The following is a 26,019-nucleotide window of genomic DNA, read 5'->3' as shown; positions in this document are numbered from 1 at the left end:
GCATACATTCTACGTATGGGTGGTCCCGGGGATCGAACCCACTACCCTGGCGTTACAAGCGCCATGCTCTACCAACTGAGCTACACAGGACTCAGTGGCAATTGATGAGACTATAAGTAAACAAAAATGATTTTTAATTTCAGTTGACTACAACGAGATGAGACAAAATTATCTCTCTGACTAAAATCTGACTACCAAGTGGACTGAACAAGAGATTTCAGAGCGATTTAGAGCTTTTCAGTGATAAGCACAATTAATATCTGTTCAGCAGTGGGAAGAACACGCCAGCACACACAGCCAGCCTACATAAGCTGGTTAGCTGCGGGGGAGCAAGCGAGGAGTGTGGGCAGGCAGGCAGACAGGCTCCGCTCCGGGTCTGGCTCCGCCTCCGATTATACAAGTCGCGCAGGCGACTCTCTTGCTTCTGTGTACCTAACCAGTCATCACCAGCCAGTTAAGAGTCACAAGCTGCTTTACGGAATTTTAAACAATAGCAGCATTGAGTTTCATAGTAAAACAACAGCTTAACCAAGTTTTTCTCTCCCTTGAGCATAGAAAAGTAGGCTGTCTTTGAATTTGTAGTCTCGCTCAACCCTCCCACTGTCACCACTGCATTTCATAGCCAGGGACTGTAGCCATCGTAGCCAAGTCTCAGCTTGATTATAGCCCTTATCATTCAAACGATATGACCCATAATAACATCGCTACGTTTTTTTATTTCCATCATACCTTCGTGGGCCGTTCTAAAACTGGGCTACTTGAGGACCTGGCCTTTAACCGTTTGTTTAGGCTACACCTTGTTCAGTCATGTCACCGCCCCTGGTCAAATGTAGTGTACTGTATAGGGAATAGGACGCCAGTTGGGACACAGCCGGATATGATGTTGTGACATATTTATCTTCCCTGAGATATTCTGTTTCTTCTTCTTCAGCTGTCACCCCTGACCTCCGACCCCACACCTTGACCCTGTTGAGGTCAAGCTTAAACTCGAGGAGCAAGGCACTGCAAAAAAGAATCCTGTCCAAATTAAAACTGTGAACCTCTCAATCCCCCCCTCTCTTTTTCTCTCTTTTCATCTCTCCCCTCTATCATTCTCGCCATTACATCCCATTATTTCTTGACAATATAGTCTTCTATTTGTCATTCCATACGACCTATGTTATTTACAAAGGTAATCTCTTTATCAATGTGTTTCTTACCATGTCTGTAACATATTTGCTTTTACATTCTCGACAGGACTCTCTGTCCTGAAAGGAGAGGCTTCAGTGCCCTAATGTGTGTCATTGAAGTTATTTTGGATACACAGTAGGGAGGCTGTGTGGGCTAAATATAGACGCGGGGCAGGGGGTGGTGTTATGGAGAAGAGAGGGGGGGGGGTAGAGGTTGTAGTGAGGAGGAAAAGAAGAAATGGTTAGCTATTTAAATATAACTGTGCTTATCATAACAGGCAGTCTGTAAGACTTCCGGCTAGGATAGTCTTCAGGATTAAAATGCCCTTATCTCTCCATTACAGCAGCAATTCACCACTATCTGTTGTAGCTGTGCAGATAGAGAGAAGTTGAGACAGTACCGACTGAGTGAAAATGACACAAATCACAACGAGGCTGCATCATTGTGCACTATCGTAGGCTCAGGCTGCAGAGAAAGCATTATGTTTATCCTAATTGTAATGCAAAACTGATTGTGTCACAAATATTTCATCACAACTACTACATCAGTATCATATTATCTGTTTATGCTGCAGATAAAACGATCTTGTTTTCCTAATCCGGAGTTGTTGTGTTGTTAGTTGACATCGTTTTTGTTTGGGCAATAAGAGATAACTTGAATAAAATACACTTGGACATCATCAAGTTGTGACCCGGGGAACAGTGGGTGCTTTGCCTTGCTCAGGGGCAAAACAAAAAATCTTTACCTTGTCAGCTCGGGGATTCAATCCAGCAACCTTTTGGTTACTGGCCCAATGCACTAACCACTAGGCTACAATAGGGAGATACACTATGTATACAAAAGTATGTGGACACAACTTCAACTTCAAATCAGTGGATTCTGCTATTGCAGCCACACCTGTTCCTGACAGGTGTATAAATTCTGCACACCGCCATGCAATCTCCATAGACAAACATTGGCTGTAGAATGGCCTCACTGAAGACCTCAGTGACTTTTAACGTGGCACCCTCATAGGATATCACTTATCCAACAAGTCAGTTCATCAAATTTCTGCCCGGTTAACTGTAAGTGCAGTTATTGTGAAGTGGAAATGTCTAAGAGCAACAACAGCTCAGCCATGAACTGGTAGGCCACACGAGCTCACAGAATGGAACTGCTGAGTGCTGACGAGTGTAGCACGTAAAAAATAATCTGACCTCTCTAGAAGCAACATCAGCACAATAACTGTTTGTTGGGAACTTCATGAAGGCTGAACAGCCGCACACAAGCCTAAGATTACCATGTGCAATGCCAAACGTCGGCTGGAGTGGTGTTGATTCTGTGCTGGATTCTGTGCTTCCAATTTTGTGGCAACAGTTTGGGAAGGCCCTTTCCTGTTTCAGCATGACAATGCCCCCATGCCAGTGGCGTGTCATCATGGCTGCCAAGGGAAGCCAGGCTTCCGCCCCCAAAAAACATAAAACTATTTATATTTTGTCTCTGTGTTTCATAATTTTCCTTCAATTCACAAGAGGCTGAATGTATCTCAGAGGAGAAAGCATCTGAGCGAGCAAAACAGCGCACCTCTGTCTCTCTCATCGTAGGCCCTCTATCCGTGGCTGTCTGGGCCAAACGAGTATGACATTGTTGCCGCACATAACATTGAAGGCAAGGGAAGCCAGCAAGATTTTGGCCTCCCTTGATAAAAAAATAATATAACAGTTAGCCAATCAGCATTGAGCTGAACTGAGCGAGCTCAACTGTGAATGGTCCTGGTGCACCAAAAGAAGTCTCAGCTTTGATTCTGACATCACTCCTATCAAATCCCTTTGGGAGCATTCATCACTGACAGAAAAACTTCAATTGTTGCATCTGGTTGTATTGTTATCCTCTGGTGGCTAGCTAGCTAGCTAAAATGGGCCCTCTCCTAAATTAGCCATGGATGGAGATAGAGATTTGGACTTGTGGTTGTACGTAATTCTCCGTACTGAGCAATGATTAGAACGGCAATTCTGATCCAACCATTAATTCATACATTGTTGTGGCCCTGGCCCGAGAGGAAGGAAGTTCAATATGTAGCTAGATGCAGAAGGCTAATGTTAACTAGCTAACTTTGCCCATGAATGGAAATTTGGCTAGTGAGCAAGCATTTTAGCCAGATAGATACAACAAAAAATAAAAGTGTGTACTGTATGACAGTTTCGTCAACATGAAAGAGAGGAGGATGGCATTGGTGTTTCTCTACAAGTAGGGTGAGTCAACATGTTTTTCTACATGCATGAGCGCGCACACACACACTGACAGGCACACACAGAAATCAGAACCATGGACAGCCACAACATATTTAACTTACGTTGATTGGACTAAATAGTTTTTGGTATCTTTTAGTTGTCACTGTATTAGACTAAGCAGAGGTGCCAAGGCAGCAGCTACTCCTCCAGCAAAATTAAGGCAGTTATACAATTTAAAAAACATTACAACACATTCACAACACATTTCAAAGCACATTTACAACAGATTTCACAATAGGCCAAGTGTGTGCCCTGGGGCCCCTACTCCACTACCACATATCTACAACACAACATCCATGTGTGTGTGTATAGCGTGTGTGTGTATGCATGTGTCAGTGCTTGTGTGTGTGTCACTTCAAAGCCCCTGCTGTTCCATACGTTGTATTTTTGGTATTTAAATCAATTTTTACTGCCTACATGAGTTATTTGATGTGGAATAGAGTTCCAAGTAGTCATGGTTCTATGTCGTACTGTGTGCCTCCCATAGTCTGTTCTGGACTTGGGGGCTGTGAAGAGACCTCCGGTGGCACGTCATGTGGGGTATGCATGTGTGTCCGAGCTGTGTGCCAGTAGTTCAAACAGACAGCTCGGTGCATTTGACATGTCAATACCTCTCACAAATACAAGTAGTGATGAAGTTCATCTGTCCTCCCCTTTGAGCCAGAAGAGATTGACATACATATTATTCATGTTAGCTCTCTGTGTACATCCGACGGCCAGCTGTGCTGCCCTGTTCTGAGCCAATTGCAATTTTCCTAAGTCCCTCTTTGGAGGCACCTGACCACACGACTGAACAGTAGTCCAGGTGCGACAAAACGAGGGCCTGTAGGACCTGCCTTGTTGATAGTGTTGTTCAAAAAGCAGGGCAGAGCTTGGACAGATTTCTCCCTATCTCAGCTACTGTTGTCTCAATATGTTTTGACCGTGACAGTTTACAATCCAGGGTTATTCCAAGCTGTTTAGTCACCTCAACTTGCTCAATTTCCACATTAGGGTCTATTCATTACAATATTTAGTCAAGGTTTAGGATTTAGTGAATGATTTGTCCCAAATACAATGCTTTTCGTTTTTTGAAATATTTAGAATGAACATATTCCTTGCCACCCATTCTGAAACTAACTGCAGCCCTTTGTTAAGATTTGATGATGTGGAAGTTGAAATGGTGCTGGAATCGTGGAGGCAGCTCCTGTTTTCTTTGCGACTTGCGGTAACTCTCTTTGGTTCTGAATCAATAGTTGTTTAGTGGTCCGAAAATGTTGGGAAACATGAACTTGCTTGACCATGCTGTAGGCCATGTAACTTTCTGTTACTGTACGTGGTTGATTTTGCAAATACAGGCACTTTTGGATGGAAAATGGTTTGGAAAAAAAATGAAACCTCTTGAAACTGCTTTTTATCTATCTGAAGGAACGGTGGCATCCTACTGTTATGCTGGTGAATGAGGACCCAAAAGCGACTTAACGAAAACAGAGTCTTTATTCCAGTATATGACAAAAGTAATAATCCTGGAAAAATCAAGAAGAAAACAAAACAGGAAAAAACTTAAATCCACTCGTAGTAACGAGGACAGACTGGAGACTCGACCATTGACTGTAGGTTGCTTCGGGAAGGCACCGACCGTAGCAGACTAAGACACCTGCTCACACGCAGCATCTGAAGGAGACAAAACACGAAAGGGCGAGACAAGGACACAGAACAGCGAACATCATACAAGGATCCGACAAGGACAGAAGCGGAAAACAAGGGGAGAAATAGGGCTCTAATCAGAGGGCAAAATAGGGGACAGGTGTGAAAAGAGTAAATGAGTGAGTTAGGAGAATGAGGAACAGCTGGGAGCAGGAACGGAACGATAGAGAGAAGAGAGAGAGGGAGGGGGAGAGAGAGGGATAGAAAAGGGGAACGAACCTAATAAGACCAGCAGGGGGAAACGAACAGAAGGGAAAGCACAAGGACAAGACAATATATGACAAAACATGACAGTACCCCCCCACTCACCGAGCGCCTCCTGGCGCACTCGAGGAGGAATCCTGGCGGCAACGGAGGAAATCATCAATCAGCGAACGGTCCAGCACGTCCCGAGATGGAACCCAACTCCTCTCCTCAGGACCGTAACCCTCCCAATCCACTAAGTACTGGTGACCACGTCCCCGAGAACGCATGTCCATGATCCTACGTACCTTGTAAATAGGTGCGCCCTCGACAAGGACGGGGGGGGGAGACGAACGGGGGCGCGAAGAAAGGGCTTGACACAGGAGACATGGAAGACAGGATGGACGCGACGAAGATGTCGCGGAAGAAGCAGTCGCACAGCGACAGGATTGACGACCTGGGAGACACGGAACGGACCAATGAACCGCGGAGTCAACTTACGAGAAGCTGTCGTAAGGGGAAGGTTACGAGTGTAAAGCCACACTCTCTGGCCGCGACAATACCTAGGACTCTTAATCCTACGTTTATTGGCGGCTCTCACAGTCTGCACCCTGTAACGGCAAAGTGCAGACCTCACCCTCCTCCAGGTGCGCTCACAACGTTGGACAAACGCCTGAGCGGAGGGAACGCTGGACTCGGCGAGCTGGGACGAGAACAGAGGAGGCTGGTAACCCAGACTACTCTGAAACGGAGATAGCCCGGTAGCAGACGAAGGAAGCAAGTTGTGAGCGTATTCTGCCCAGGGGAGCTGTTCTGCCCAAGACGCAGGGTTTCTAAAAGAAAGGCTGCGTAATATGCGACCAATCGTCTGATTGGCCCTTTCTGCTTGACCGTTAGACTGGGGATGAAAACCGGAAGAGAGACTGACGGAAGCACCAATCAAACGACAGAACTCCCTCCAAAACTGTGATGTGAATTGTGGGCCTCTGTCTGAAACGGCGTCTAATGGGAGGCCATGAATTCTGAACACATTCTCAATGATGATTTGTGCCGTCTCCTTAGCGGAAGGAAGCTTAGCGAGGGGAATGAAATGTGCCACCTTAGAGAACCTATCGACAACCGTAAAAATCACAGTCTTCCCCGCAGACGAAGGCAGACCGGTAATGAAGTCTAAGGCGATGTGAGACCATGGTCGAGAATGAATGGGAAGCGGTCTGAGACGACCGGCAGGAGGAGAGTTACCTGACTTAGTCTGCGCGCAGTCCGAACAAGCAGCCACGAAACGGCGCGTGTCACGCTCCTGAGTAGGCCACCAAAACCGCTGGCGAATAGAAGCAAGTGTACCTCGAACGCCGGGATGGCCAGCTAACTTGGCAGAGTGAGCCCACTGAAGAACAGCCAGACGAGTAGAAACAGGAACGAAAAGAAGGTTACTAGGACAAGTGCGCGGCGACGCAGTGTGAGTGAGTGCTTGCTTAACCTGTCTCTCAATTCCCCAGACAGTCAACCCGACAACACGCCCATAAGGAAGAATCCCCTCGGGATCGGTAGAAGCCACAGAAGAACTAAAGAGACGGGATAAGGCATCAGGCTTGGTGTTCTTATTACCCGGGCGATAAGAAATCACAAACTCGAAACGAGCGAAAAACAACGCCCAACGAGCTTGACGTGCATTAAGTCGTTTGTCAGAACGGATGTACTCAAGGTTCTTATGGTCAGTCCAAACGACAAAAGGAACGGTCGCCCCCTCCAACCACTGTCGCCATTCGCCTAGGGCTAAGAGGATGGCGAGCAGTTCGCGGTTACCCACATCATAGTTGCGTTCCGATGGCGACAGGCGATGAGAAAAATAAGCGCAAGGATGGACCTTATCGTCAGACTGGAAGCGCTGGGATAGAATGGCTCCCACGCCCACCTCTGAAGCGTCAACCTCGACAATGAATTGTTTAGTGACGTCAGGAGTAACGAGGATAGGAGCGGACGTAAAACGCTTCTTGAGGAGATCAAAAGCTCCCTGGGCGGAACCGGACCACTTAAAGCACGTCTTGACAGAAGTAAGAGCTGTGAGAGGGGCAGCAACTTGACCGAAATTACGAATGAAACGCCGATAGAAATTAGCGAAACCTAGAAAGCGCTGCAACTCGACACGTGACCTTGAACGGGCCAATCACTGACAGCCTGGACCTTAGCGGGATCCATCTGAATGCCTTCAGCGGAAATAACAGAACCGAGAAATGTGACAGAGGAGACATGAAAGGCGCACTTCTCAGCCTTCAAGTAGAGACAATTCTCTAAAAGGCGTTGGAGTACACGTCGAACGTGCTGAACATGAATCTCGAGTGACGGTGAAAAAATCAGGATATCGTCAAGGTAGACAAAAACAAAGATGTTCAGCATGTCTCTCAGTACATCATTAACTAATGCCTGAAAAACAGCTGGAGCATTAGCGAGACCAAACGGCAGAACCCGGTACTCAAAATGCCCTAATGGAGTGTTAAACGCCGTTTTCCACTCGTCCCCCTCTCTGATGCGCACGAGATGGTAAGCATTACGAAGGTCCAACTTAGTAAAGAACCTGGCTCCCTGCAGAATCTCGAAGGCTGATGACATAAGGGGAAGCGGATAACGATTCTTAACCGTTATGTCATTCAGCCCTCGATAATCCACGCAGGGGCGCAGAGTACCGTCCTTCTTCTTAACAAAAAAAAAACCCGCTCCGGCAGGAGAGGAAGAAGGCACTACGGTGCCGGCGTCAAGAGAAACAGACAAATAATCCTTGAGAGCCTTACGTTCGGGAGCCGACAGAGAGTATAGTCTACCCCGAGAGGGAGTGGTCCCCGGAAGGAGATCAATACTACAATCATACGACCGGTGAGGAGGAAGGGAGTTGGCTCTGGACCGACTGAAGACCGTGCGCAGATCATGATATTCCTCCGGCACTCCTGTCAAATCACCAGGTTCCTCCTGAGAAGAGGGGACAGAAGAAACAGGAGGGATAGCAGACATTAAACACTTCACATGACAAGAAACGTTCCAGGATAGGATAGAATTACTAGACCAATTAATAGAAGGATTATGACATACTAGCCAGGGATGACCCAAAACAACAGGTGTAAAAGGTGAACGAAAAATCAAAAAGGAAATGGTCTCACTGTGGTTACCAGATACTGTGAGGGTTAAAGGTAGTGTCTCATATCTGATACTGGGGAGAAGACTACCATCTAAGGCGAACATGGGCGTGGGCTTCCCTAACTGTCTGAGAGGAATGTCATGTTTCCGAGCCCATGCTTCGTCCATAAAACAACCCTCAGCCCCAGAGTCTATCAAGGCACTGCATGAAGCAGCCGAACCGGTCCAGCGTAGATGGACCGACATGGTAGTACAGGATCTTGATGGAGAGACCTGAGTAGTAGCGCTCACCAGTAGCCCTCCGCTTACTGATGAGCTCTGGCTTTTACTGGACATGAATTGACAAAATGTCCAGCAGAACCGCAATAGAGGCAAAGGCGGTTGGTGATCCTCCGTTCCCTCTCCTTAGTCGAGATGCGAATACCTCCCAGCTGCATGGGCTCAGTCTCTGAGCCGGAGGGAGGAGATGGTTGCGATGCGGAGAGGGGGAACACCGTTAACGCGAGCTCTCTTCCACGAGCTCGTGACGAAGATCTACCCGTCGTTCTATGCGGATGGCGAGTGCAATCAAAGAGTCCACACTGGAAGGAACCTCCCGGGAGAGAATCTCATCCTTAACCTCAGCGTGGAGTCCCTCCAGAAAACGAGCGAGCAGCGCCGGCTCGTTCCAGTCACTAGAGGCAGCAAGAGTGCGAAACTCTATAGAGTAATCCGTTATGGATCGATCACCTTGACATAGGGAAGCCAAGGCCCTAGAAGCCTCCCTACCAAAAACTGAACGATCAAAAACCCGTATCATCTCCTCTTTAAAGTTCAGATAATTGTTAGAACACTCAGCCCTTGCCTCCCAGATAGCTGTGCCCCACTCTCGAGCCCGACCAGTAAGGAGTGAAATGACGTAAGCAATCCGAGCTCTCTCTCTTGAGTATGTGTTGGGTTGGAGAGAGAACACAATACCACACTGGGTGAGAAAGGAACGGCACTCAGTGGGCTGCCCAGAATAACATGGTGGGTTATTAACCCTAGGTTCCGGAGACTCGGAAGACCAGGAAGTAGCTGGTGGCACGAGACGAAGACTCTGAAACTGTCCTGAGAGGTCGGAAACCTGAGCGGCCAGGGTGACGAGCAGCAGACAATTCCTGCTCGTGTCTGCCGAGCATAGCTCCCTGGATCTCGACGGCAGTGTTACGAGAATCCGTAGTCGCTGGGTCCATTCTTGGTCGGATCCTTCTGTTATGCTGGTGAATGAGGACCCAAAAGCGACTTAACGAAAACAGAGTCTTTATTCCAGTATATGACAAAAGTAATAATCCTGGAAAAATCAAGAAGAAAACAAAACAGGAAAAAACTTAAATCCACTCGTAGTAACGAGGACAGACTGGAGACTCGACCATTGACTGTAGGTTGCTTCGGGAAGGCACCGACCGTAGCAGACTAAGACACCTGCTCACACGCAGCATCTGAAGGAGACAAAACACGACAGGGCGAGACAAGGACACAGAACAGCGAACATCATACAAGGATCCGACAAGGACAGAAGCGGAAAACAAGGGGAGAAATAGGGCTCTAATCAGAGGGCAAAATAGGGGACAGGTGTGAAAAGAGTAAATGAGTGAGTTAGGAGAATGAGGAACAGCTGGGAGCAGGAACGGAACGATAGAGAGAAGAGAGAGAGGGAGGGGGAGAGAGAGGGATAGAAAAGGGGAACGAACCTAATAAGACCAGCAGGGGGAAACGAACAGAAGGGAAAGCATAAGGACAAGACAATATATGACAAAACATGACACCTACAGTATGACGGTTCCACGTTGAAAGTCACTGAGCTCTTCAGTATGGACTAGTCTACTGCCAGTGTTTGTCTATGGAGATTGCATGGCTGTGTGCTCAATTGTATACACCTTTCAGCAACAGGTGTGGCTGACAAAGCCGAATCCACTAATTTGATCCACTTATTTGAAGGCGTGAACACATACTTATGTATATATAGCGTATGTCCTTGTCCTCTCCTTGGTTGATTTAGAGGGCATCTTACAGAAACATTTTTATACATAATTAAATTCAGTAATAACCATAGTAGGTCACATAAATAGACATCAAAAGCACACAATCGTCCTATCCTAATACAACATGTAATGGTCTTATTTTGCAAATAGGTGTCCAATTTCAACTTAACCATAATCATATATGTAATTTGTTTGTCTTTTCAGGTCTTAAGGTAAGTAAAATGTATGAACTCATTACCACCATTATCACCACTCATTACAACCACATTCTGTCCTTACCATCACAGTTACAGTGCCTTGCGAAAGTATTTGGCCCCCTTGAACTTTGCGACCTTTTGCCACATTTCAGGCTTCAAACATAAAGATATAAAACGGTATTTTGTGTGAAGAATCAACAACAAGTGGGACACAATCATGAAGTGGAACGACATTTATTGGATATTTCAAACTTTTTTAACAAATCAAAAACTGAAAAATTGGGCGTGCAAAATTATTCAGCCCCTTTACTTTCAGTGCAACAAACTCTCTCCAGAAGTTCAGTGAGGATCTCTGAATGATCCAATGTTGACCTAAATGACTAATGATGATAAATACAATCCACCTGTGTGTAATCAAGTCTCCGTATAAATGCACCTGCACTGTGATAGTCTCAGAGGTCCGTTAAAAGCGCAGAGAGCATCATGAAGAACAAGGAACACACCAGGCAGGTCCGAGATACTGTTGTGCAGAAGTTTAAAGCCGGATTTGGATACAAAAAGATTTCCCAAGCTTTAAATATCCCAAGGAGCACTGTGCAAGCGATAATATTGAAATGGAAGGAGTATCAGACCACTGCAAATCTACCAAGACCTGGCCGTCCCTCTAAACTTTCAGCTCATACAAGGAGAAGACTGATCAGAGATGCAGCCAAGAGGCCCATGATCACTCTGGATGAACTGCAGAGATCTACAGCTGAGGTGGGAGACTTCCATAGGACAGCAATCAGTCGTATATTGCACAAATCTGGCCTTTATGGAAGAGTGGCAAGAAGAAAGCCATTTCTTAAAGATATCCATAAAAAGTGTCGTTTAAAGTTTGCCACAAGCCACCTGGGAGACACACCAAACGTGGAAGAAGGTGCTCTGGTCAGATGAAACCAAAATTGAACTTTTTGGCAACAATGCAAAACGTTATGTTTGGCGTAACAGCTCATCACCCTGAACACAACATCCCCACTGTCAAACATGGTGGTGGCAGCATCATGGTTTGGGCCTGCTTTTCTTCAGCAGGGACAGGGAAGATGGTTAAAATTGATGGGAAGATGGATGGAGCCAAATACAGGACCATTCTGGAAGAAAACCTGATGGAGTCTGCAAAAGATCTGAGACTGAGACGGAGATTTTTCTTCCAACAAGACAATGATCCAAAACATAAAGCAAAGTCTACAATGGAATGGTTCAAAAATAAACATATCCAGGTGTTAGAATGGCCAAGTCAAAGTCCAGACCTGAATCCAATCGAGAATCTGTGGAAAGAACTGAAAACTGCTGTTCACAAATGCTCTCCATCCAACCTCACTGAGCTCGAGCTGTTTTGCAAGGAGGAATGGGAAAAAAATTCAGTCTCTCGATGTGCAAAACTGATAGAGACATACCCCAAGTGACTTACAGCTGTAATCGCAGCAAAAGGTGGCGCTACAAAGTATTAACTTAAGGGGGCTGAATAATTTTGCACCCACAATTTTTCAGTTTTTGATTTGTTAAAAAAGTTTGAAATATCCAATAAATGTCGTTCCACTTCATGATTGTGTCCCACTTGTTGTTGATTCTTCACAAAAGAATACAGTGTTATATCTTTATGTTTGAATCCTGAAATGTGGCAAAAGGTCGCAAAGTTCAAGGGGGCCAAATACTTTCGCAAGGCACTGTATATGGTGGTAATGACGTGTGGTGGGAATGACATCTTTACAGTATTTGGTCATACTGTAAATAGCAGGGATTCTAGAATGCTAACTCCTGTTGAACAGCTAGCATACAATGTATCCTAAATACACATAATTAAAACATTATTTCAAAAATCTAACAATTTTATAAAATTATAGCCTATTTGGTAATGATGTATAAAGTCATATTTACCTTTATTTTCTATCATTTCCTGGCATCTAAATTGGAATTCACCTCCATGACATCCATGTTACTATTCATATCCATGCTAACCAAGTACACAAAATGTTGAAAGAAGGTTATTATCATGTAATTTGCTCTTCGTGGTGATGACACAATTCTTAGAGATGACTGTATTTGGTGTAAAAAAAAAGTATAAAATGGCTTATGCATATCTAATATATACGTAGTTTCCATTTATTTGACTCTTTTTTTAAATCGCTACGGGGTGTCCCTATACCGGAATGTTTGTTGCTAACGTGCGCTAATGTGATTAGAATGACATTAGAAGGAACAGCAAACTTTCCAGGACATAGACATGTCTTATATGGGCAGAAAGCTTAAATTCCTGTTAGTCTAACAGCACTGTCCAATTTACAGTAACTATTACAGTGAAATAATACCATGCTATTGCTTGAGGAGAGTGCACAGCAACAAAACACTTTTATCACGGAACCTGGTTTGATACATTCACCTCTAAAGGTAAATAATGTACTTACATTCAATAATCTTGCTCTGATTTGTCATCCTGAGGGACCCAGAGATCAAATGTAGCATAGATTTGTTTGATAAAATATTTTTTTAAATTAAAATGTAGGAACTGAGTTCTACAGTTTGAACCCCTGCTGTCTCTAGCTCCACACCCACCACGCCCGGCCATCTAGATGTGTGAAAGTTAGTGAATGAGCTAAAGATCCATCATGTATGACATTCCTGGGAGTGTGTAAACTTAAATTTTGCATTACCTGTCATGTTTTGTCTTATATTGTCTTGTCATTTTGCTTTCCCTTCTGTTCGTTTCCCCCTGCTGGTCTTATTAGGTTCGTTCCCTTTTTCTATCCCTCTCTCTCTCCCTCCCTCTCTCTCCTCTCTCTATCGTTCCGTTCCTGCTTCCAGCTGTTCCTCATTCTCCTACTCACTCATTTAGTCTTTCCACACCTGTTCCCTATCTTGTCCTCTGATTAGAGTCCCTATTTCTTCCCTTGTTTTCCGTTTCTGTCCTGTCGGATCCTTGTATATTGTTCGCCGTGCTGTGTCTTGTTTCCCTCAGATGCTGCGTGTGAGCAGGTGTCTGAGTCTGCTACGGTCGGTGCCTTCCCGAGGCAACCTACAGTTTATGGTCGAGTCTCCAGTCTGTCCTCGTCACTACGAGTGGAATTAGTTTTTTATGTTTTGTTTTCTGCTCTGATTTGTCTAGGAGTATTGCCTATTTCCTTTACTGGAATAAAGACTCTGTTTTCGCCAAGTCGCTTTTGGGTCCTCAATCACCCGCATAACATTACCATATCATTTTTGTTTGTTCTCTCTATATTTTTGTTTATTCTCTCTATAGTTACGTACCAATTCTGCACATTTGGGCAGACTTGATACAAAATATTGTGCAGTATTGCAACGCTTCATTGGATCAATCTGAAACTTTGCACACCATCTAGTGCCAAAATCTAAATTGTGCCTAAACTCCAATATTATATTATGGCATTTCTCTTGCATTTCAAAGATGATTTTTTTAAATATTGATTTGTTTGTATGGTCTTTTACCAGATCTAATGTGTTATATTCTCCTACATTAATTTCACATTTCTACAAACTTCAAAGTGGTTCCTTTCAAATGGTATCAAGAATATGCACATCCTTTCTTCAGGTCCTGAACTACAGGCAGTGTCACGGCTTTCTTCCTGGGAAGGAGAGGCGGACCAAAACGCAGCGTGGTTATAGTTCATGGTTTTTTAATAAGAAAACTCAAACATGAACAAACTACAAAACAATAAACGTGAAAACCGTAACAGTCCTAACTGGTGCATAAAACACAAAGACAGGAAACAATCGCCCACAAAATACCCAAAGAATATGGCTGCCTAAATATGGCTCCCAATCAGAGACAACGATAAACACCCACCTCTGATTGAGAACCAATTCAGGCAACCATAGACTTACCTAGACACCTAAAAGAACACAACCCCATAAATCTACAAAAAACCCTAGACAAGACAAACCACATAAATCACCCATGTCACACCCTGGCCTAACCAAAATAATAAAGAAAACAAAGATAACTAAGGCCAGGGCGTGACAGGCAGTAAGATTTGGGTATGTCATTTTAGGCGAAAATTGAAAAAAAAGGGTCTGATCCTAAATACAACAAGTGCATTAAAAATGTTATAATTATCAAGACTTTTATAAGTGTAGTACATACAGAATGTAAAGTGTCTGGGTGTGAAACAGGACAAAAATAGTGCAAAACAGTGAAATACAGACATGAAATAGTTTAGAAAATAAAATGTAAAAAAAACATTTTGAAATCTGAAAAATGTAAGGTTATTTTAGTCTCTACTTAATGTGAAATAAACAAATCTAAATTAAAATGTTGTATTAAAGATCTAACCCTGAGACACATAAAGCCCCATATTTGCTAAAATCACCCACATGCAATATGCTTTGTGGACTTTTTGTGATCAAATTTGTATTTATTTTATTTTTTATTTTTTATTTCACCTTTATTTAACCAGGTAGGCAAGTTGAAAACAAGTTCTCATTTACAATTTCGACCTGGCCAAGATAAAGCAAAGCAGTTCGACACATACAACGACACAGAGTTACACAAACATACAGTCAATAATACAGTATAAACAAGTCTATATACGATGTGAGCAAATGAAGTGAGATAAGGGAGGTAAAGGCAAAAAAAGACCATGGTGGCAAAGTAAATACAATATAGCAAGTAAAACACTGGAATGGTAGATTTGCAATGGAAGAATGTGCAAAGTAGAAATAAAAATAATGGGGTGCAAAGGAGCAAAATTAATTAATTAATTAAATACAGTAGGGAAAGAGGTAGTTGTTTGGGCTAAATTATAGGTGGGCTATGTACAGGTGCAGTAATCTGTGAGCTGCTCTGACAGTTGGTGCTTAAAGCTAGTGAGGGAGATAAGTCTTTCCAGTTTCAGAGATTTTTGCAGTTCTTTATTTCTAGTCATTGGCAGCAGAGAACTGGAAGGAGAGGCGGCCAAAGAAAGAATTGGTTTTGGGGGTGACTAGAGAGATATACCTGCTGGAGCGTGTGCTACAGGTGGGAGATGCTATGGTGACCAGCGAGCTGAGATAAGGGGGGACTTTACCTAGCAGGGTCTTGTAGATGACATGGAGCCAGTGGGTTTGGCGATGAGTATGAAGCGAGGGCCAGCCAACGAGAGCGTACAGGTCGCAATGGTGGGTAGTATATGGGGCTTTGGTGACAAAACGGATTGCACTGTGATAGACTGCATCCAATTTGTTGAGTAGGGTATTGGTGACTATTTTGTAAATGACATCGCCAAAGTCGAGGATTGGTAGGATGGTCAGTTTTACAAGGGTATGTTTGGCAGCATGAGTGAAGGATGCTTTGTTGCGAAATAGGAAGCCAATTCTAGATTTAACTTTGGATTGGAGATGTTTGATATGGGTCTGGAAGGAGAGTTTACAGTCTAACCAGACACCTAAGTATTTGTAGTTGTCAGAGCCGTCCAGAGTAGTGATGTTGGACAGGCGGGCAGGTAGCGATCGGTTGAAGAGCATGCATTTAGTTTTACTTGTATTTAAGAGCAATTGGAGGCCACGGAAGGAGAGTTGTATGGCATTGAAGCTTCCCTGGAGGGTTGTTAACACAGTGTCCAAAGAAGGGCCAGAAGTATATAGAATGGTGTCGTCTGCGTAGAGGTGGATCAGAGACTCACCAGCAGCAAGAGCGACCTCATTGATGTATACAGAGAAGAGAGTCAGTCCAAGAATTGAACCCTGTGGCACCCCCATAGAGACTGCCAGAGGTCCGGACAGCAGACCCTCCGATTTGACACACTGAACTCTATCAGAGAAGTCGTTGGTGAACCAGGCGAGGCAATCATTTGAGAAACCAAGGCTGTCAAGTCTGCCGATGAGGATGTGGTGATTGACAGAGTCGAAAGCCTTGGCCAGATCAATGAATACGGCTGCACAGTAATGTTTCTTATCGATGGCGGTTAAGATATCGTTTAGGACCTTGAGCGTGGCTGAGGTGCACCCATGACCAGCTCTGAAACCAGATTGCATAGCGGAGAAGGTACGGTGAGATTCGAAATGGTCAGTAATCTGTTTGTTGACTTGGCTTTCGAAGACCTTAGAAAGGCATGGTAGGATAGATATAGGTCTGTAGCAGTTTGGGTCAAGAGTGTCCCCCCCTTTGTAGAGGGGGATGACCGCAGCTGCTTTCCAATCTTTGGGAATCTCAGACGACACGAAAGAGAGGGTCCAGATTGTCTAGCCCGGCTGATTTGTAGGGGACCAGATTTTGCAGCTCTTTCAGAACATCAGCTGAACGGATTTGGGAGAAGGAGAAATGGGGAAGGTTTGGGCGAGTTGCTGTGGGGGGTGCAGTGCTGATGACCGGGGTAGGAGTAGCCAGGTAGAAAGCATGGCCAGCCGTAGAAAATGCTTATTGAAATTCTCAATTATGGTGGATTTATCAGTGGTGACAGTGTTTCCTATCTTCAGTGCAGTGGGCAGGTCTGGGGAGAACCAAGGGTTATATCTGTTCCTGGTTCTAAATTTCTTGAATGGGGCATGTTTATTTAAGATGGTTAGGAAGGCATTTAAAAAAAATATCCAGACATCCTCTACTGACGGGATGAGATCAATATCCTTCCAGGATACCCCGGCCAGGTCGATTAGAAAGGCCTGCTCGCTGAAGTGTTTCAGGGAGCGTTTGACAGTGATGAGTGGAGGTCATTTGACCGCTGTGAGGCAGTGATCGCTGAGATCTTGGTTGAAGACAGCAGAGGTGTATTTAGAGGGCAAGTTGGTTAGGATGATATCTATGAGGGTGCCCGTGTTTAAGGCTTTGGGGAGGTACCTGGTAGGTTCATTGATAATTTGTGTGAGATTGAGGGCATCAAGTTTAGATTGTAGGATGGCTGGGGTGTTAAGCATGTTCCAGTTTAGGTCGCCTAGCAGCACGAGCTCTGAAGATAGATGGGGGTCAATCAGTTCACATATGGTGTCCAGAGCACAGCTGGGGGCAGAGGGTGGTCTATAGCAGGCGGCAACAGTGAGAGACTTGTTTTTAGAGAGGTGGATTTTTAAAAGTAGAAGTTGTTTGGGTACAGACCTGGATAGTAGGACAGAACTCTGCAGGCTATCTTTGCAGTAGATTGCAACACCGCCCCCTTTGGCAGTTCTATCTTGTCTGAAAATGTTGTAGTTTGGGATTAAAATTTCAGAATTTTTGGTGGTCTTCCTAAACCAGGATTCAGACACAGCTAGAACATCTGGGTTGGCAGAGTGTGCTAAAGCAGTGAATAGAACAAACTTAGGAAGGAGGCTTCTAATGTTAACATGCATGAAACCAAGGCTATTACGGTTACAGAAGTCTTCAAAAGAGAGCGCCTGGGGAATAGGAGTGGAGCTAGGCACTGCAGGGCCTGGATTCACCTCTACATCGCCAGAGGAACAGAGGAGTCAAATAAGGGTGCGGCTAAAAGCAATAAGAATAGTTTGTATAGAATGTCTGGAACAGAGAGTAAAAGGAGGTTTCTGGGGGCGATAAAATAGCATCAAGGTATAATGTACAGACAAAGGTATGGTAGGATGTGAATACAGTGTAGGTAAACCTAGGTATTGAGTGATGAAGAGAGAGATATTGTCTCTAGAAACATCATTGAAACCAGGGGATGTCATTGCATGTGTGGGTGGTGGAACTAATAGGTTGGATAAGGTATAGTGAGCAGGACTATAGGCAGGACTAGAGGCTCTACAGTGAAATAAGCCAATAAACACTAACCAGAACAGCAATGGACAAGGCATATTGACAATAAGGAGAGGCATGCTTAGTCGAGTGATCAAAAGGGTCCAGTGAGTAGAGAGGTTGGGGGTCACGGCGATTTAGACAGCTAGCCAGGCCATCGGTAGCAAGCTAGCATAAGATGAAGTTCTGTTATTAGCCACCTCTTGCGTTCCGTCAGTAGATTAGTGGGGTTCCGTGTGGTAGAGGGGATTCATCCAAATCACACAACAACAACAAAAAAACAATAGATATAGTTATAGAGGCCCAAGAAGAATAAAATAAAATAATAATAATAATAAATAAATAAAGGTGAATTTATCTAGGCCAATATCACATTCGCAAGGCATTTGAATAAATTATTGAACTATTACAACACATAGCAAGTAATATGGGTGGCTTTGCTTCCCCAGTGACTTTACCCACACACAGCTACTGCCTGGTGCACAAAGTAGGCAACATACAGAAATGGTTTGTGGAGATTGGTGTGGAAGAACTTGACTGGCCTGAATAGAACCTGACCTCAACCCCATCAAACACCGTTGGGATGAATTGGAACGTCGACTGGCTGCCAGGCCTAAACGTCCAACATCAGTGCCCGACCTCACTAACGCTCTTGTGACTGAATGGAAACAAGTCCCTGCAGTAATGTTCCAACATCTAATGGAAAGCGTCCCAGAAGAGTGGAGGTTGTTATATCAGCAAATGTGTCCACATACATCTGGTTATGTAGTGTAAATGGTGGGATATGTCTGCTGGTCTTCAATTTAAAGAAATTAAAGATAAATTTATAGAGTTCATGCTGCGCGCAAAGGTAGCGTGGCCGAGCGGTCTAAGGCGCTGGATTAAGGCTCCAGTCTCTTCGGGGGCGTGGGTTCGAATCCCACCGCTGCCAATGTTTTTTTCTTTGTTTAAATTTTCATAAAGAATTATATTTCATATACGACTATAATCTATGATATATTTCCTTTAATGTGCAAACATCACTCACATCATTACAAAATGTAGTTTGTATTTCCAGAACGCGTTTCTCGAGTGGTACATTGTTCGTACATTTTTTAACCTGCGGCAATCCGTAGTGTATTGATTCTTGAGCAGTAAACGTGTTGTCAAGGTTAGGTATAGAAACAGAACAGGATTCACTCTTTCCGGATAAAACTCAACATTTACAGGTATCTACTTGCACTTTATCACGTCGATAACAAACTATAATTTGGGGACTGGGACAAGGATAGCTTTGTAGTTAGCAAGTTAACTCTGGTCTTTCGCGCGACGACAACGAGTTGCCTCTGCACTCTTTTGTCGCGTTCCATTTTACCATATCCTTTGATCAAAGCAAATGTGTTTCTGGATAAGTTGTCTCTGTCTGTACAGGGTGCCATTACTCCAAAATAGGAAAACGACTTGAGCACTTTGTATACCGCCAGACTAGCTCTGGTCCACGCGAAAACGTCAGCGCGTAACGCTAATTGGAAATCCGACGCATGCGCGTGGACCAGTGCTAGCTACGATAGCTCCTGTTTAATTGTTTGTCTTCCATCCAACTAAACGTTGCTACCGAGCTAACACAATGAAGCCGCCCTCTCGTTCTCGAATACAACCGACGCGCTATGTTAACAAGAAGACCGAAAAGACAGTCTCGAAGCGAAAACCAACGTTCGCGTGCACGGGATGGAGTCGGACGGAGCAACAGGTCCTGCTGCGGTGCCTCAACAAGCAGAACAAGATGACTGGCGGGATTCACGGGGCAATAGACCTAGAGGCCCTGCACGAAAAACTTCCCAAGCAGTCCAGAGAAGAAGTAAGTTAGCTAGAAAGTGCATTTCAAATTGAGGTCACGATCATTCATTCATACTCTTTCTGTCTCTCTCTCTCTCTCTCTCTCTCGTGTCTCGCTCTCTACAAGAATAGTAAACAAACATTTGACAACTGGGGACATTATGTTGGTTCCCATAAGGTTAAATGCTATTTCTAGGGGGGTTAAGGTTAGGTTTTTGGGTTAGGGAAAATAGGATGTTGAATGGGACTGAATTGTATGTCCCCACAAGGTTAGCTGCGCATGAGTGTGTGTGTGTCCAGTTCTGTATCGTACGTTCATACACAACACACCAATTAGTGTTTGTCTTCCATCCACTCTCCCTCCCAGATCCAGTCCCAGTTGGAGTCTCTGATGATGCGTGTGCTGAGAGCGGTGGTGGGCCAGGTGAAGAAGCAGAGGTCTGAGCAGAAGGCAGCCCTGAAGCCCATCCAGATGTGGGCTGAACTGGCCCATGATATGGCTGGAGCTCTGGAGGAACCCATTACCTCAGCCTTCGCTCAGGTCTGTTCATTTATATATATATTACACAATACCACGTCTTTCAAGGGAAGGTGAAAGTATCTCAAAAGGGGCAATTATGTTCGAAAACAGTGCAAACATATGGATGAAAACATCACTAGCCGGCTACCCTATATACATGGAATCACTGGCCACTTTAATAATGTTTACATAGTTCTTTACTCATTTCATATGTATTTATTTAACCAGGTAAGTTGACTGAGAACAAGTTCTCATTTGCAGCAACAACCTGGGGAATAGTTACAGGGGATGAATGAGCCAATTGTAAACTGGGGATTATTTGGTGACCGTGATGGTTTGATTGGGAATTTAGCCAGGACTCTTACGATAAGTGCCATGGGATCTTTAATGACCTCAGAGTCACGACACCTGACTCCTCCACCTCCGAAAGACGGCACCTTACACAGGGCAGTGGGATCTTTTTTTTTTTTTAGACCAGGGGAAAGAGTGCCTCCAACACCACTTCCAGCAGCATCTGGTCTCCCATCCAGGAACTGACCAGGACCAACCCTGCTTAGCTTCAGAAGCAAGCCAGCAGTGGTATGCAGGGTGGTATGCTGCTGGCAATATATACTGTATTCGATTCTACTGTATTCGACTCTACTGTCAATGCCACTCTGACATTGCTCGTCCTAATATTTATATATTTCTTAATTCCATTAATTTACTTTTAAATTTGTGTATATTTTTGAATTGTTAGATACTACTGCACTGTTGGACCTAGGAACACAAGCATTTCGCTACACCCACAATAACATCTGCTACATATGTGTATGCGACCAATAACATTTGATTTGAATAGGCTTAAATATTTAGATGATAGTCTAGACATATTCAATATTGAAAGTTACAAACTCTCCTCTCTCTCATCTCCCCTCTATCGCTCTCTTCCCTTCTCCCTCAATCTTCTCTCCAGATGCTAGTCATCTCAGCCACAGAGCCCGGCAGCCTGACCAACTCTGACCCGCCTCGAGAAGACTATCTCCCTAAGCAACAACGCTCCAACTTCAAGACCATCCCACCTAGACCCATACCCACCCCTATCTCCCAAAAAAAACCAGCCCCCTCAGGGGTATCTAACAGCCCTATAGTGTTTAACATTGCTTCTACACCCCAACCACCACCTGCAGTCTCTGTACCAGTCTCTGGTGTTCCTGCCACCCAGCCGTCCACAATGAACCCCGCTTCTGGCGCGTCCAAACAGAGAGGCAGGACCACTACACCAGCCTCTACGGTTGGAGCCCTACCCCAGCCTGGTTGCTCTAACTCCAGCATCCTCAGTCAGATTCAAGAAGGGTCTGCCATTTCCACTCTGCTTACAGTACCAATGCCTGTACAGTCCCTTTCTGCCTCATCGTCTGGTCCTACTACAACACTGCAGTCCCAGTCGGTGGCACAAGGTGGCGCGCATGGGCAGACCATGCCCAACGTCCCTACCACTCAGCTGGCAGTGATGTCCTCTCCTGCCCCTGCCGATGTGTCAAAACAACAACAGCCCTCTGCTGCAGCCTCCTCTATTAGGCCGCAGCCTCAGCATCCCGGGGCTGGGCCAAGGAAAAGTAAACATGCGGATGAGAACACACCTAGATACACAGGCCTGGGGAGCATTGTGGACTTTGAGAAGATCTATCGGTTCTTAAGTACGGTCCATGTGCAGAGTGAATGCTTCAAACTGACTCCTATGGGTGAGATGATAGCTATTGTTGGGGTGGGGTGTAAGTTATACACTTTTTACCTTATGACAGTCGATAATCTGGTTTCTTTCTTTCTACATGTCTTACCAGGGTTGGGGTCAATTCCATTTTAAATTCCAGTCAATTCAGAAAGTTAACCAAATTTTAATTGTTCGTATTCCCATTTGAAAAGCATTGAAGATAATTGGAATTTCTGTGTAGTTCTGGAATATACCGGGATTGAAATGGAATTGACCCCAACCCTGCTTGTTATACAACCAATTGCTTGTAAAGATGCATTTGGGTCAAGAGGATAACACATTAGTGCACTAGGCTATTTCCAATGTGGTCAACAACCTCTGTCACATTAAATTGTTGCAAAAAGATTGGCCAGTCTGTCCCATTTCCTCATCATAATCTTCTTGTTCCTGTTCTTCTTTGACTTCTTTTTTCCCCAGAAAGTGCTATAATACTGGACCTGCTGATGTCTCTGCCTGAAGAGCTCCCCCTCCTGGACTGTGCCAGACTGCAGCACCACCTGCTCCAGGTACTGTACAATCAACTACAGATCTAAGATCAGATTGCCCAGCTGATCTAGGATCAGTTTAGCTTTTTAATTCATAATGAATAAGACCTGGGACTTTATCCACAAAGTATTAGTGCAGCTCTATGATCAGTTTAGCTTTTTAATTTAGCAAGGAATAAGAGTTGGGACCTGATCCTAGATCAGCACTCCAACTTTGAGACCCTTTGTGAGTACGGGCCCAGGACTAGAATTGCGGATGGGTCATAGATCTCCACCTCACTCATTTCTGTGTGAGGGAGTTTGCCCTTTTGCTAGTCAGACCTCTCCACCATCTTACATTTTCTCTTTTTAATATATTCTTTCCACCATCTCTCCCTTTTGAGATATATTTGACAACATTACTCTGTTTTCTTCTTACCCCTAGGTCCATGAACGGTTCTCAGCCCCAGTTCCCAAAGTGACCCAGGATGGCACCGGTACTGGGAGGCCCTGGTCCTCAGCAGCGGGAGATCAAAGAAGACAAGATGGAGCAACAGATGGAGGAGCAATACTTGTTGCTGTGACAACGCCCCCAAGTCTAGATGCTGGTGACAAGGTGGGGGCCCCACTTCAAGTACAACAGGGGAGTCAGGTAGGAGGAAGAGGTGTGGCTAATAGTGGAATCCCAGATGGTCTGGGAAGTGATGGGATGGAATGCACCTCAACCAATCAGGGTGTGGCTGCAACGGTGGTGCCTGCCAACCTGGTCGCCGGGTCTTCCAATTCCGTTGCTAAGGATGGGGCTGTGCCGTTGCAGGGGAGTACAGAGGAAAGAGCGGGAACTGAGACTGTCGCGCCTTCACAGGACAATGGACAAGCCCAGGGACAAACTCCCTCGACCAATGACACGTCAGCAAAGTCAGGGACGGCTACGCAAAGAAAATCTGACTGGGAGAAGGCGGGACTCTGTCCCCTTAACCCCTTCATGGTGCCTTTGAAACTGTTGGCACGGAAACAGATCCAGTCGCTGGACGAGGCTGTGTTACAGTAGCCTCCATTTTGTTTTATATTTTGAGACGGAAAAAACTAAATAGCTGACAACTTGAGGATTTCATAGAATGTTCTAAGCCTTAGATTAGTACAGCAGTACTTACGTTCTTTAAAATGTCTCACTTTAACCTTCATTCATGGTTAATTTGATTGTGGTTTGTCATTTTTGGTTGCTTTGATATTATGCAGTTTACAAAAATGAGTCAGGAAATAAATCTTTGTTTTTATTACACATTTCAAAGATGTTTTGAGTGTTCAATATCTGTTTTCTGTATACAGACACGTTGTTAGGCCATGTTATTATATACATGTGATATTACAACATTATTCATTAGCTTTAGTACCAACGTTAAAAATGAGTACTGCTAATTGTCAAACTGGCATAAGTTGCATCATATCATTGGTAAAACAGTTTTTGCTGTTTCATTCAGTCTTTGCTCCCAAAGAGGAGACCTTTCAATACAGATCTTGTTCCAGTCTTGTTTTTTTTCCCGGTGGTCGATGAAACACTGATTTAAAGGATGATCCAGCACATCTCAGAGTGACTTTATCTCCGGTCTGCCGATCATAAACTGTCAGGGAATATTGAAAAAAGGTATTTAAGTATGGAATAGGTTTTTAAAGTCAACATTAGGTCCTCCATAGTATCCCTATGTAGTAATTTACCATGAAAGTACACCAGTTTATAAAGTGCAACCACAGTATGACGTATTTTACAGCTTTTTTTAACCGGTTGAATGACAATGTAGCCCACTTGTCAAACTCAAGGCCCGCGAGACTATACAATCTGAAAATGTTTTTTTTTTTTTTGTCGCAGCAAAACGATGTCAATCGACATTGAAATTACTAAAACCAAATCAAACGTTTGTAGATATTATATTGGACCTTCATTTATAGTCTCTTCACTTTTGTCCAGCTTGCTAACAGTCATCGAAATGAAAGCTAGACATTCTGGGAGCATCAGAAATTCCAAAAGCACATTTTGACGACAAAGAAATACAGTATATAATACATTTTAAATACGCCATTCTTTCCGCCTTTGGCTGCCAGGGTCACTCAATGCAAAACGTTGCCCTGAAGAGGTCAGTCGGTTCAGGTGTCTGTATGTCTTGTATGGCGTCCCTATCAGCCCTCCAGGAACTAGTAGATGGTCTTCAAACCTCTCCCTGGCACATTTTATAGGAGAAGAAAGAGTAAGAACAAAGCTTTACTGTCCAATTTTATTTATCATGTTTTTGTTGCTTTTTAACCCCTTGAGAAAGTGTCTAAATGACTTGCTCAAGGGGCACAATGTCAGGAGATGGCATCTAGTATAGCTTGAATAGAATCCCCAACTGTGCCTGTGTTCCATGGTAGGGAGACGTTGGAGGAGTCTGCCTCGTACTGCAAGCCCACTCGGCCACCAATAAGGTGGGTTAGGGTTATTCTCTATGATAGCGGAGAAAAAATATATTTACAAATGGTCCCCCAAGCTAATCATGTTTTAAACCAGGCCAAGTACTCTACTGATGAGGATAATTAATAAAAACTTTTTGGGGGAAGGTGGTGTTATGCCAAAGACTTTGTATAACAATGGCATATTATCCCTTTAACTAGAGTCGATGTCCACGCCCACACGGGATATAATTAGCATTATTTTATTTTTTAAATACACATAAAAATCTGTCTAAGCTAGAGATATATTTTTGTTGTTGCATGGGCTGCATCTCAACACTGCTGGCCTTCTGTTTTGGCCTTCTGCACTTGCGGTGAAAGGTGGCAGCGCTACAGCTATGTTTGTCTGACCATGAGACATCCTGAAAAATCAGTCTTCACAAAAATGTCTGTAGTGTCCGAACGTCCGAACGTCCTACCCCTCTATGGAAAGATGACACTCACAAACACGATGGTGTACTCGGTTTTGCTCTAAGACCCCCACAAGTGTCAGATTCATCTGATTTCGGTACTGCCAATCTGTCAACTTCTGTCTGCAGCATCCGAACAGTTTGGGCTACACACTAATATGAACCCTCTTTGGGAAGGTGAGTCTCTCACGAACACGTACATGTCGGTCATGGATGCTCACAAGACTCGTCTGAAAGTA

General features: G+C 44.3%; 1 protein-coding gene and 1 non-coding gene across 3 annotated transcripts; both read left to right on the top strand.

The window, feature by feature from the left end:
- The first annotated feature begins 19,183 nt into the window (after positions 1–19,183).
- Positions 19,184–19,265, top strand: trnal-aag. The gene has a single exon. It is a non-coding gene; the product is annotated as a tRNA-Leu (tRNA).
- Positions 19,266–19,432: 167 nt separating this feature from the next.
- Positions 19,433–24,170, top strand: snapc2 (small nuclear RNA activating complex, polypeptide 2). Of its 2 annotated transcripts, XM_046328630.1 has the most exons (6): positions 19,450–19,542; positions 19,933–20,171; positions 20,517–20,690; positions 21,625–22,393; positions 22,840–22,928; positions 23,332–24,170. In XM_046328630.1, the coding sequence occupies exons 2-6, from the start codon at positions 19,941–19,943 to the stop codon at positions 23,935–23,937; spliced, it is 1,869 nt and encodes a 622-aa protein (XP_046184586.1). In that variant the 5' UTR covers positions 19,450–19,542; positions 19,933–19,940; the 3' UTR covers positions 23,938–24,170. The 2 variants fall into 2 exon arrangements, with proteins under 2 accessions (XP_046184585.1, XP_046184586.1); XM_046328629.1 differs by having other exon boundaries at positions 19,433–20,171.
- Positions 24,171–26,019: the final 1,849 nt, after the last annotated feature.

The sequence above is a fragment of the Oncorhynchus gorbuscha genome, linkage group LG25, assembly GCF_021184085.1.
Source record: "Oncorhynchus gorbuscha isolate QuinsamMale2020 ecotype Even-year linkage group LG25, OgorEven_v1.0, whole genome shotgun sequence".
Taxonomy (NCBI): Eukaryota; Metazoa; Chordata; class Actinopteri; order Salmoniformes; family Salmonidae; genus Oncorhynchus; species Oncorhynchus gorbuscha.
Note: the sequence above shows the minus strand (reverse complement) of the source record. Positions and strands in the feature narration are given on the sequence as shown.